Genomic DNA, 14,335 nt, shown 5'->3' on the forward strand with positions numbered 1-14,335 from the left:
TCCTTCAGATATTGGTTTTTGTCTTGATAATGTTCTTCACAAGGTGGTATTGTTTTGTTGTGGTGTAGCTATGTAAATCATAACACAAATGATTTACATGATAAGAAGGAAGAAAGACTAGATATTACGCCCAAATTTCTATGTTATGGAAAATGGTACATCAGCAAAACAAAGAGGTAAATGCAGAGAATATATATTAAACACTTGACTGCTGAGTACTATGCATAAGATGCAAAGCAAACTGCATTAGAGAGTGGCCCCTGTATCTACTATATCCTCCTGAAGCACCAATATTTTGGTCACCACCTGAAATCCACACTTGGAAAGTCAGTGCTTCAAAGGAACATCACATTCCAATGAAGTACAGAAACTGAAGCTGAAAACAGTAAGGCAATGGTTATGCTTTTTTTTTTTCCTTTTTTGAACATTACAGAGACTGAGAGTTGTGGAATGAACCCCAAAAGACCATCTTCTGTGCTATAAAAGAAGATGGGAAGTTTCTGAAAGTGAATAAAATGCATTTTGTTTGCATTGTGTATTTAAATACTGTATATCCCTAAATAGCTGAGAGGGGAAAAGAAGAATCTTGAGAGATTTATTCAACTTTATTATATCTGATGCTGGTCATGAAGAGCTTTAGTTGAACCTAAAGACTCCTATGAACATAAAATCAAATTAAACAGCACATTAAGGTTCCATATTCTCTGACTGATGCGCGCGCGCACAACTCTCATTAACGGTAATGGCAGTTATGCGCGCGCATCATTCGGAGAACAGATCTCTAAGTGCTTTATTGTTTTTCCTGGAGATTTTTTTCTGTTGGACTTTAATTAAGCTCCTGCTAGGCTTGCAAGCTTTCCCACCTTCTTTCCTTTTTTAGGGGAAAAACTCCAAATCCGAGTGTTTACAAAACAAGTTTTTCCTAATTTGTCACAATTTTACAAAGTGCACCCCAAGATATTAAAATCTAGAGATTGCATGCAACCTCCAGGTACATGTAGCAGAAGTTGCCTTGTATTTTCCAAATACTCTTCCAGACTAAATTGCATTTTTTTAAAAACAATATTAAGAGTTGGTGTGAAAAAGAAAAATATCATGAATACCATCATGTTGTATTTATGCTCATTTAGGACGTAATCTGTAATGTTATGAAATACAGCATGTGCTATTCATTCTAGACAACATATATAATGCTGTTTTTTTTCCCTTCAAAATACAAGTAACTGCTTTTATAGTTCCCAAATATTAGTCTTGTGTAAGGTACTGTGTTTGGGTGGGGGGTCTACAAATTATCGCCTAGCTTGTCTCTAATGAAAAGAGAATAAATATGAGCAGTTTATTCTTTGCCTAAACCCTTTTTAGAAAACATTTAATGTAAACTACATATTCAGAAATGTTAGACTAACAATTCAGGATTTTTTTTAGTTAAATAAGGTGCTATAGGAGGAAAAAAAACAATAAAAACAATAATGAGACATGATCAGGTATCATGGAAAGTAAATTACATTTGAGATGCATCAGTTCTTTCATTTTTTCATTTAGTATTATTTTTAACAGTCTATTTCACTAGCCTCTACTGTATGTGATGTACTTACTTATCGCCTCCACAAACTGTTCAAAGAAGCTGTATGGGAACAGCGGCTCAGGCAGCTCTCTGAAAAACATCTTGAGTGCTCCGGTGACAACGTGGATGTCCTCCCACTGGCTGTCGTCCAAATTCAGCTTCTCTTCTGGGAAAACACGAGGAGAAATGGAACAACTGGTTTTAATGAAACAATTACAAGACACTAATTATTATGTTAATGTTTGCCTACTATCATCAGCAACCGTTAACAGCCTTCTGCACCTAGAGGTTTGGTGCTGTGCATGTTTTTTTTTTTTTTTTTTTTTTTTTTTTTTAGGAAGAGAACATTTTCAATGGAATACCATCTGTAGGAATGCAGCTAACAAAAAAACAAGAGACACAAAGAGACAGTACCATTGACACAGTATGTCAGATACATTTATTCCCATAATGCATCAGTATGAAAATTAGCATCACAGCTCAACGTGATTCAAAGCTATTTGGTTTTGAGGCCGAGGGGCTAAGAGTTGCCAATGATGGCCGGCTCAAGGGACCGGCCTAAAGGCCTTGCTGAGCCAACAGGAGACATATGCTAAACATGGCAATAGAAAATGAGTTATTGCTTTACATGTGTTAGCCTTGCTATGTACAAGGGAATAATGGGTAACGCTTTTCTCCTTTTTTTGCCTGAATGTAGTGTCAGCAAGGAATAGGGTACTGTGAGAGAAAGGATATTAATTCCTTCTTACTGCTTCAAAAATATTTTGTTTGGTTTTCATCTCTGGGAGGAAGATTTGCCCAGCAACAATATTAGACAGACCCCTGTTGGCCTACCTAGGCTATGCAAAGCTGTCAAAAATGATAACACACTAAAGACAAACCACAAGTGCTTACAAAACTGTTTTTACAAATAACAAAAAATGTTTTCTTTTGAAGCTCCACTGAGCTGAGGAATTTAAATATAAAAGAAACTAAAAGCTAAAATAAAGTTTCTAATAAAAATAAAGCTAAATTGGGTGATTATTATTCTATTTTCTTTGCCTTTTTATAATAAAAGTATGATGATGTTAGAATACAATAAACAACTGGACCATAATCTGCATAAAACTCAGGGAAAGTGTAAATCCTCCGTACTTAAAATTAAGATGACACATGCTATCCATAGTCCAGCTATTTCAAAACTGGATTTGGCTTTTTAAACATGACTTTAACTTTTATACAAGTTTTAGACTAAGCAAATCAAGAGCCAATCATAGAGACTACTGAATAAAATCAGAAGTTGAATTTAAAACAACATACTGCTGGCTACTTTTAATAAAACTCATTGAAATATGGTACATAGCAGTTAATTTGGTCTCAAATTCACTGTTTAGCAAGCTTTAACATCAATTATAGCATTTCAACCATTTTGCCCATAATAATAGGAAAGCCTGGACTGCATCAGTTTGAGAGTTTTAATAGTTTATTTAATAGGTTTTCTTTCTTTTCCCCTCCTTCTTCTTCTTCTTTTTTTTTTTTGCTTAAGAACTTGCTTCTGGGTGGAAGATCAAACTCAGATACAGGCTTGAGTTCCCATAAAAGTAAGTGTTTTATGACATATTGGCCTCCAAAGTTGTAGACAAATAAATTTGATGGACCCCTTGCCTTCAGTTGATAACATATTATGAAGTTTAAAAAGGCAAACTTGGGCATTTATGGGGCTTTCTTTCTTTCTTTCTTTGATCATAAAAATAATGATTCAAACTCAGATGAATTAGCAGAGAGAACCTTCTTCAGACCCTGAGATCATATTTGATTGATTGTATTTCAACAATTAGCCTTTTATTTTGCCACACACTATTGAAATAGATCGACAGCGTCTTAGCAGGCCAGCTTTAAACAGTCAACTGTTAACAATAGCATCAAAAAGAGAGACCTGATGGGGTTTACTGTCACTTTAAAGAACAGGGTGGGTTTTCACATTGTTGAAATCTGTCAGATATTTTGAAATGTCCCTCTCACTATGGTGCCACACCCCCTGCGTGCCCTTATAATAAAATTGGTTTTACTCCTGATTAAATCATTTTCTCCCTACCCACTACCATACTTCTCATAATGGACCTGTGTGCTCTACAGCTGGTGTTCTTCCCATGGTACCAATTCTTACTTTATCTTTTAAGCACTTTGCTGCTAAGATCTCATGCAGAGTGCTTATGTTTTGTTAAGAGCTTCATTCTTAGAGAAATAGCTTAACACATGTTCTAAAAATGTTGTACAACTTATTGCTTAAAACACATTTAGAAAATGTATAAGTACTGTAGCTTGGCACAGAACTTTAAGTAGAAACCTTAAAAATAAAACAACTTGTTTTTACCATGCATTTGTCTTAAATATCTAAAGCTGAATGCTTGACTTCTAAGGCTTTACAGAAACTTATCTTTCCAGATTTTTGCACCATTTCCAGCTTTTCAAGGAAATGTGTTAGGAATGTATCATCTTGAAAGCAAAGGGTGTCATTTTCCCATCTAGCAAAGCGATTTTAAAAAAAAGTTTGCTAGAAGGGACAAACGCCAAGTAAAAAAATATTACCCAGCCAAAAATCAAATAAAAAAAAATGTATCAGTCCATTCAGTGCAACTTTCTAATTCTGTTTCCACTGGCTGGAATCATTCAGACACTGTGACGATAGGACCATCAGCAAACATAGACACATACATATCAAATTAATTTCAGTTAATTATAGGTCTAATTTTTTGGACCTAACTCAGCCATTACTCCTAAGGGACTCGTTGGGTGTTTAAGATCTGAAGCCAGAGGCCGCATCCACATAAGCATGGACACTTGGTTCCCTATAGATAACTATCAGTGGGACACCTTGTGCTGCTGCTAGTTGTCCCCGGGGAAATCCTGTGCCATGTGTCGTCTGGTGTGCAGCAGGTTACCCTGGGTGAGATAGGGGAGGCTGGGGTCAGTACTGGGCTAGCCTGAGCAGCCTTACCTGGGGGCCCAAGGGCCTCCTGGGGCTGCAGCAGTGGTGATCCTGCTGTGTGTAGCCTGCCCGGCAGCTGAAGTGAGGCTCTGGCCAGCCAGGCTCCAGGTTTGGGTGGTGTGCACTGCCCCCACGTGCGTCATTCCACCTTTTTATGTGTGGGGTTTTTTTAACCTTGAATATCTGCCTTTTTTTGTATGGGTTTTTTCACCCCGGGATTTTTTTGACATCTTGCAGTGTGGAGATGCCACAGACATGTCTTGTGGTGCCAAATACCACATGGGTGTGTTCGTCTGGACATGGCCAGGGTGTTTAAATCTGGACCCATTTACATAAGGTAATTAATTTATTGGGACCTGAGGTTGCTCAAAGCAACAGAGTCAGGCCCTAAAATTGCTGCTTTAACTCCTTATTAAAAGGCAAGTGATTAGTTTCACACTAGTTGCCAGATGATACCATATATCTTAGATACAGACATGAACATGCCTAGACACCCCTGAAAATATATTATGCTGATAAAGTACTAAAGAGGAGTAAAAAATAAACATACTATGAAGAAAAGGGAAAAAAAAATTGGAGGATTTCCTTCAAGGTGGCTGGCAAAAAAAATCACATATGTTGTATACTCATGGTAGAAACACAGGCTTTAACTACTGTGTTATTCTTTTTCTTATATCAAGCTTTTAAAATTGTACTTGCATTAGTTCCAGTTCAAATAAAGATGTGGTTGTGTATCCCTGGTAGATATACACTGTAAGAGTTTTTTCCTCCTTCTTAGGAAAAAAAAAGAAGGAAAAGAAGAATCTAGGCCAAGATCATTTTCTTCTTATTTTTTAAATGGGCCTAACTGAGCTAGGTTTGAAAGAGGACCAGATTGCTTAAGAGGATGTATTGTTCTGCATACAGATTCATCTCCAGAAAAATGTTTGCATTGAGCACTTTTGAGTATGTTTATTTTGAGAAAGATCCTTTTTTAGCCCATTTTTCTGGTCTTAAAATCCCCTAGGACCACATTCCTAGTGTGGTCCTAGGGGATTTTAAGACCCCTGGGTTATACTGGGCATTACTTCACCATGCAAGTGGTCTCACTAATTTCACTGGCTTACTTGCACGGCAACTTGTTAACTACAGTGAATTCACATATCATAATTCAACATATAATGTGTGTGCGCTATTTTTTATACCTGAAACCAGTGCACTTAAGTGGAACAGCACAGCCACACCTCTAACTGGTAATCTACTTGTACATTACAGAAAAAGGAAAAGAGATGCTTATAACTAGCTTAGAAACAGGAAGAGGACATGGGTTGTTGGGCCTCATATTGTCAGCCCATACTGAAACCAGCTGAAGAAGCAGAGAGGGAAAAATAAATGGTGAAAAGACAAGGAGAAAGGATTAAGTTGAGCTATTTCAAAGAAGGGGGAAAGTCAATCGAGACAAAAGAATGAGGGGGCAATAATGACTCACAATCAGGGGTGAGGTCAGGTTCTCATAGTGCTATGGGATGATGACAGAACTACATTGGGATACTGCATTGGGATACTGAGAAAAGGGGTTTGAAAGGAGCAAATTTCCCAAGGGTCCTGAAAAATCTTATTTCAAACCAATGTCAAGATGGTATCTGCTGCTTTTCTTATTAGGTTATTAGGGACATTGAAGAAAGGTTTGCTTATTTGTTTTAGTGAGGAGAGATGGGGCGGAGGGAGGGAACATCTATATATAAAAGCAAGGACAGATGTAAATCTGCTCTCATTCAAAGCTATTTCCATAAACAGCTTCTTTAAGCCATCTTCTGAGAAGGACACAATGGATTATCACTTTGAAATGTCTCTTCGGGTGCAAACAAAAGAGCAGCTCCCCACTGTAACTCATAACACTTTTCAAGAAGCGTTTTGAGTTACAACTGTTGGGTCTGGAGGAAGGGTGCCTTGGGGAATCCAGCTCCTGGCTGTGAGCCTGCAGCTGGTTTCCCCTAGCAATGGCCCCTCCTCCCTCCCAGCCCGAGTGCTGTTTTCAGAATGAGAGGGGGCTCATTTTAGGGGTTCCCTAGACTTGTGGGGGCTCCAATCCACCTACCCCACCCTCCAGTGACGGCTGAAAGCCCCCCAGACTGAGCTCCCTCCACTCCCTTTCCCCCCTCCCATTCCAAAAACAGCTCAGAGGCTGACAGGTGGTGCAGACACAAGTTACTGAAGACACTATGTTTTGAAACATCTTCATTTGAACCCGCATGCAATGAGGATTCCAATTTTCACTGGATCGGGATCTTTAAAGCACTTTGTTACCATGCACTTCCATTTGGTACGGCTGTAGAGCACTTTCAGGGGCCAGATCGGGTTAAAATTGTCTCTTCTGTCTGTGCCCCTTCTGAAAGCAAATGCTTATATCTTTTCACCATTTCCTTTTCAGTTAAGCCAATACCAAAGTTTATATACATATTTTATTTTCTTAAATTAAGAAAGCTGTGAGAACTTGCTATGAGATGGGACCTTCTAATCTGGCAGCCACAGCTACTGTACTCGTTGACAAAGCCAAAGCATTTAGGGATAAATTCTCAGTCCTAGCAATTCCATGGGGTATACAACTGAACTCTTAAGTCACAGAGCGCAATATGTACCCTGAGGAAGATCTTCCTCAGGCAAAGCCATACACTGTACTGCATACAAAACCACCCAGTTCCTTCCATAGTGAAGGAACTGCTGACTTTGTGCAATGGCTTCCCAATTCCATATTGTGTGATAGATTATAGGCAGGGATCCTGGTTTTCTCTGTTTAAAAATTGCTAATTCTCTGATAAAACTCACAACTTCTCTGATTAAAACCCCCCAAATCCATGTTTTTCTGTGATCAAAATGAAACACCACGATGTATATAGGTATCAGTTGAACCAATGTTTTATTAATATATTTACAATTTTAAAGCAAATTGGAAGCCTACCAATGCATCAATCACTATACTAAAATAAATTCTAAATACCTATACGTTTTGGTGTTTGATTTTGGGTTTTTTATCATGGAAAACAGAACTCACCCTGCCCTCTTCACTCACGAGGACACAGGTCCAAGCACTTCATTCCCCACAGGGACGATATGTAGGGGGTGCACGTGGGTGCATGTGTACCCCCTGAGCGTGTCAGCGCACCTCTTACAAAAAGACACCGCTGACACCTCCGGTGGCATCTGTGGGCGGTCTGTGAACCCTGCTGGCTGCTGCCAATGCTGCCAGCAGCATCTGAGAGTAGTCAGTGATCCCTGGTCAGCGCTTGCCACCCGCCCACAGTGCCAGCGGTGTCTGTGGGAGCTCCTGCTTACCACCGCCATGCTCCCGCTGCTGTGCCCCCAGCAGCACCGTGCCCTCCCAGCCACCAGAGGCTCATGTCATTCATACTTCCCACCCACAGCACCCTGCCCCCCAGCCCTTCCAGAGGGGCCCCCCAGCTGCCAGGGTTATGGGGCCAGGGACCTGAGTCTACAGCCCCCTGCCCCCCTGCAGCAGTGCCTGAGCCCTGGGGCCTCTGCAGCCTGGCAGGTGGGACCAGGTGCAGCTGAACAGAGTGGGGCTGGATGGGAAAACTTGGTGCCTCTGCTGGGAGCTCCACACTGCCATGGTGAGGTGCCCCATGTTAAGTTTCTCATTCTAAATGCAATCAATGTTTCCTAAGTTAACAGCAGCAGAGAAGAGCACAAGTCCACATTTCTACCCTCTTAGTGCTGGTCAGGCCACAGGAACTGCGCCATGGTGGTATGGAGTTTGTGGCGGTGGCATTGAGTTTCCCCACGTGGCTTCGCCGCCTGCTTTGCCTTGCTGCACTGGGTCCTGCCTGCTGAACTGCAGGGGCCCCAGCAGGAGGGCAGCAGGGCATGGACCCTGAGCCTGCAGCAGGTAGCCCACACTTACCCCAGTGCCATGCACATCTTGGGGGGGCATGTCCCTCCCATGCCGCTCCCGGGAGTATGTGCAGTGGCTGGGAGCCAGCCCCTCCCCCAGTCCCCCAGACACACTGCCTGTTGCCCTATCCTGCTCCCTGCCTGGGCCCTGAAGCCATTCATTCCAGCCCTGGGCCAGCCCTGCTCAGCTTCCTCCCTCACTATGGAGCCTCATTTCTCTCTGCCGCATCTTACCTGCAGGAGCTGCTCTCCAGGCTGCCTGCATGCCATGTGCATGTATTAGTGCGCATGTGCGCATAGCTTCCCCTGCCTGTTTGCCCTTGTGCTTCCTGCAGCCCCTTGCAGGCTTGAACTCTGCCAGCCTGCAAGGGGAAACCCACTGTTTCCCATGTTTTTCTCCTTTAAAGGAGAAAATCTCCATTTTTCTCCTGAAATTGAGAAAATTCCAGTTTTACTGAATTTTTCCATGGTGAATGGAAAATTTGGACCCCTGGTTATGGATTGGCAAACTTTAAGACTGGTGGATCATCCCTTTTGACCCAGACATAACTGCAGATCCCCTCTGCAGCATTATTTTCCACAACCTTCCCCACTCTGTGATCCATTTACTCTCACAACCAACTGCCACTGATTTCTATTTCTTAAGAAGTAATGAGGAACCACAAATTCAGTGGTATGGTGCAGTAACAGGGTGCTGGGGATGAGATTGGCAGTATGAGGCAAAGGAATTTACTGTATAGGGTGGAAAAAGTGCCTCTGTCATGATGTGCCACTTATACCCATTGCCATGGCTTGTAGGAGACGATGGACCTTCAGCCTCTTTTGGATCAAAGATGAGCCAGCTTTCTTAAGACCCTTGGAATAATGGGATGTCACAATTAATCTAGATAAAGCACGAGATGGGAGAAACAAGATATTTGCTTTTAAGGCAATAACATTTCACTTTAAAGCTTAGGTGTTTCAATTTAAATAAGCATCCAGTAGTTCATATATTCATCTGAATTATGGCTGAACATTATAACCTACTATGCAGTGGAACCATCCCATTCAGCCAGCAATTTCTGCCCCCTCCAGCATCTTGCAACACTTCTTTCCATCCTGCATAAATCTTCCTCCTCTCCCCTTCTCTAGGCTTTTGATGCCTACTGTCCTGCCCACATTCATGATAAGCAGTCCCTTTTCTTTCCATCTTCCTTCTCTTCCCGGACCATTCAAGCAAATGACAGAGGCAGCAAATACCAGCTAAGTGACTCATGGATTTTATTCTCAGTACATTTATGAATAGTTTTTTGCTGAATTCATCCAACTTTATTGCAGACAGATTATTGTGATCCAGTCAGTAAAACAAAACTGCATTTATTAGCCCTACTGTGTATGTCCCTAACAGTTAAAAGGTGTGCCCTTTTAATAGAAACTGAAGTTGCTGCTTTACAGAATCTGATATAAAGAAATGCTATGTAGATAAGAGAGTAAGCCAATCATTGATATATGTGTCCATATATTATAAGTGCATTTGTTATCATGGTGCTTAGGTGCAAATTACCAAGGAATTTTAACTAAAATCACAATGACTCTTCCATGTGTCCAGGGGACTATTTATTCCAGTTCTTTGAAATGACAGTTCACTGACTTAAGGGCAAGCTGGAACAACCAAGCACTGCTAACTTAAATCTCAGTAGCGGGTACCAAAAAGAAATAAGATTCTGTATTTTGACACACTGGGCCATATTCATCCTCAGAGCAGCTCCACAGAAGTCTGTGGAGTCACACAGGGATGAACTGTCTCATTGTTTCTAAGGAAAGAGAAGCAGTATACCAGAGAAGATACAAGCAGTTTAGAAAAAGTACCCCAGGAAAACATAAAAATAGTCCAAAGGTTTTGAAATGTGGTCAGTTTGTGACTCCATTATATCAAATATGTTTTCACTGCATTAGTTGCAGTAAGTAATAGAAAGAATCAAAATACATAGTGATGTTAAATGTAAAACAAACATTACCACCAGCATATTTATATTCATCTTTCTCTCCAAAAAAAGTTTTTGCTATTGTTATTTGTTGTGACTTAGCATTCACTACTATTATAATTTGAAATAAAAATTTCAATAACACAGCTTTCTAACTACCTTAAAATACCACAGGCAAGAGTTTTTAGGGCTACCTTTTATGGACCACCTGTACAGGTGGGAGAGATGTTAGATAAGCCTTTGAATGTAAAATGCCCTTCCAAGTGACCCAAGGAACAGCACTTTGTGCACAAATCTTGTCTAACATCTTTCCCAACTGTCCATTTGGTCCTGTACGATATCCTTGAAAAGATCTTTACCCTGTGAATATTTTCTGGACCATGACTGCGACGATACTACAACTCCAACTCTAAAATACCAGAAAAGTGCAAGTGAACGTAACAATGTATCAGCTATCTAAGCTGAGTATATTAAAACTCCAGGGGTAGATTCTTGCTTGATCTTCACAGCTATTGCAGTACTCTGACAGTGAAGAGAAGCTGTAATATGCCTGTCAGTGACTAGAAGGGAATTCCCTGGCACAGGGGAAACTCTCTCTTGGGGTAAAGCCAGTAGAGCTGATTCCTCTACCAGTTATGCCCCAGAAAAACTAAGGAGCATATCAGAGCAAGTGAAGAGCATATATAGAAGTCAAGGATGGTGCATGGTAGAGCTGAATTTTGCTCTGGGCTCTTAAAAATATGCTCTTGACACATAAATTAGAGCTTCCTACAAGTTGCTGTAACTTATGCCACCCTTATCATACATTGGGCACATCTACACATGCTATTAATGCAAAAGAATCAACTCTGATGCACTTTGTGCCAGAGTTTATTGCACCTGGGCACCAGGTTTACATGTGCGCCTGGCACTCAAGCATGCTGACTTAGGTCGGAGCAGTCCCAGCTGGCATGGGGCCCGAGCAGGGTCAGCCTGCCAGCCTGGGCTGTTCCTGCGACTCAGTGTGCTGTGGAGCAGCTGGCTGGGCCACAAGGATGCTCCAGTGCAGGGCTAGCCAGCAGGCAGCCCTGACACTGAAGTACCCTCATGCCCCAGCCATCTGTGTCAGCGCCTGCACATGCATTGCGCTAAATAACGCCACTGCAGGACAGTACTTGTAAACATTTTTACACATGCTCTGGGGTGGGTGAGTGGGTGTTTTAAATTGATCAACGCTTAGAAGACACTCTAATTTCAATGCCCACAGTGTCTTATGTATTCAGTGTTCGATGAGCTTTAGTTAAAGTGCCCCTGCAGCCATTTTGAAATGCGTGGATGTTGAATACATGAGATGCTTCAGCACGCTGGAGTGTCCTGATTAATTGAATCTGCTCCAATGTGGTCTAATCAGAATGTGTGGGAGCATGTGTATAGGTGCCCTGTGCTTACAAGTACTAACCTGTGGTAGAGTTAATTATTTTCCTGTGGCCTACTAGGGTCACATGTGTAGATACTGAGACTTTACTATGGAGTTAATTAGCCAACTCTGCAATAAACTTCTTATGTAGACGCTACCACTGACCCACACTCTTTCCAGTATTACAAACTGCTCAAATACAAGACCAATCTGACTCTCAGAGGATGTCGTTTATTTTTGTGACATTGGGGAAAAAATTACTTCTTCTTGGTTCACTCTTCTTTTCAGGACATAGAATCATAGGATCATAGAAATTAAGGGCTGAAAGGGACCTCAAAAGATCATTGAGTACAACCTGGGCAGGAATACTGCTGAGATCAAGTGATCCCACCAAGGTGTCTGTCCAGTCTCCTCTTGAAGACGCCTATGGTTGGGGACTGCACCACCTCCTTGGGAAGTGTATTCCGGATTCTGGTCACCTTGCTCCTATTTAAAACACCTCCTCACCCACCTCAGACATGGTGGAATGGAGTTCAAGATGGTCTTTACTTTAGTTTCTTGTTTTTGCTTATTCTCCCAATTTTCTCTTTTATACTGTATCAGACAAACATCTTGCACCTGAGTGCCTGCTATTGAAGTTTTCAATGTCCTAGATGAATGCTAATATTTCTGCTTTGTACTGCCTGGGTTACTGAACTCACGTGTCAAATCCTTTCCTTCCTTTTCACAATATAGTTCATTCTATATTCCACCCAATGACTTGTCCACCCTAAATCCTTATTTTTACCTGATCTTTCTGGTGAATATAATATAAATTAGTCAAGGCCAACACCTCCTTCCAGCTTCAAAGTCATGGTCAAATTTTTGCTTCTGTAATTTTGCATTAAATATAACTAATTTTAATTTAGAGCTCCCATTCTCCCTCATCCCCCCTCCCCCCACACTTTTATGTTTAGGTCTTTTATCATATTTGTATGTACCTCATCACTGATAACAGTGTGTCCACAAATCTATTCTATGGCTGCATCTACACAAGACACTTCTGTGCAGCTGTTACTGCGCATTTATTTACTTAGGATTTGTATAAGCAAGTACTAAATAAATGCTAAGTAACCCGAGTAACTGTGCAGTAGCACAAACAAATGCCTTCTTTGTGATGCTACTGCGCAGTAACATAAAACTACTGCACAGTGGTGTCACATCATTGTTTTTGCCATGCAATGCTACTGCACAGTAGTATTGGGCTACTGCATAGTCAGTGTCTCATGTAGACACAGCCTATATGGATTGAAAAAGCTTTCTTCTTATTGAAGGCTTCTCAAGAACATGTAACAGAGAGAAAATGAAGAACTAGAGAGAGACAGTATCTCTTTGTCCAATTTTGTACTTAAAAAATATCTCCACACTCCTTGTCTTTTTCAAATGGATTGTACTACTAAAGCAGAGTGTTTCAGGAATATGACATATCGTTTTGCTATTCCTTCCCTTTTCACTGCTTCTAACACTGCTTCTATTTCCATCTTGTCAAAGGCCTTTTCATAGTCCAAAAATCTGTACACAATGTTTTGTAATATTTGGCAGACTTATCTGAAACCTAATTCACTGCCTGCTTGTGATCCATGGGTCATAAATTACTTCATACATAATGTACCCCAAAGGGTAACATTTCTTTGGATTCAATTTCAGACATATGATTAAAGAAAAAAGAAGTCAGAAGTAATTTTTCTGGATGTACTAGTAAGATTTGACCTTAATACACAGTTTACTGTGTTGTCCCACAAAACTTATTACATTATCCTTTATTAAATAAGAGAACTCAACAGGATAGATTCAAAAAAGAACTGGGGGGGGGAGGGAGGGTGGGCGGGGGTGTCACCTAGACAAACTTAATGGAACCAAGAAATGCAAGATGTGCAATACTGGATCAAATGACCTATCTATGAAGTCCTTGTCACTAGACATTATTAATCTATAAGGATTTGTAATAATACAAGAAGCACACAACTCTCATTGGTGAACACAGTCAGTTATATTTCTGTAACTGTGTCCAGCAGTATTCAGTTTATGCGATTGTGATAATCAAAGGAAAGTTTAACAAAACAAAGAAGATCAGTACAGTTTTCTCTATGGATAATAGATCATGTAAGAACCTTGAGTCAGATCAGAATCAAATAAAATTAAGTAACTCTCCTCATCTACAGTTACAGTAATAAAAAAAACCACACCACGTACATAATCTATAATAATTGGTGTAGAAGCTGCCAGTAGATTAATACTTTATTGTTCTATTTAGTAGGGAAAATAAAATTAGGAACTCGACTCTTCAAAATTTGACTCATATGATTAATCAATACTCTTTATTCACTTTAGTAGTCACATGGATTTAAATATGGATACTCACATGACTAAGGATTATGTGAACAAGTAAATCTTTGTGCAATTGAGAACCCAGTTTTCAGAAAGTCAGGAACACAGATTCACATGTTTTAGATATTCACGGGTATGAGCCAGTAGAAAGAGGTGTTTTAAAGTTGAAATAAGGTATTTGTGGCTCC

At 40.6% G+C, this 14,335-nt stretch overlaps 1 protein-coding gene across 1 annotated transcript in view; it reads right to left on the reverse strand.

Moving 5' to 3' along the window:
• The window catches only part of ARHGAP15 (Rho GTPase activating protein 15), a 503,050-nt gene that overhangs the window by 92,229 nt on the left and 396,486 nt on the right, over positions 1-14,335 (reverse strand). Inside the window, exon 12 of the mRNA XM_006266996.4 lies at positions 1,596-1,730. Within this exon, the coding sequence (XP_006267058.1) occupies positions 1,596-1,730 (135 nt within the window). The remainder of the gene's footprint in view (positions 1-1,595; positions 1,731-14,335) is intronic.

Source organism: Alligator mississippiensis, chromosome 4, assembly GCF_030867095.1.
Source record: "Alligator mississippiensis isolate rAllMis1 chromosome 4, rAllMis1, whole genome shotgun sequence".
NCBI classification, from domain to species: domain Eukaryota; kingdom Metazoa; phylum Chordata; order Crocodylia; family Alligatoridae; genus Alligator; species Alligator mississippiensis.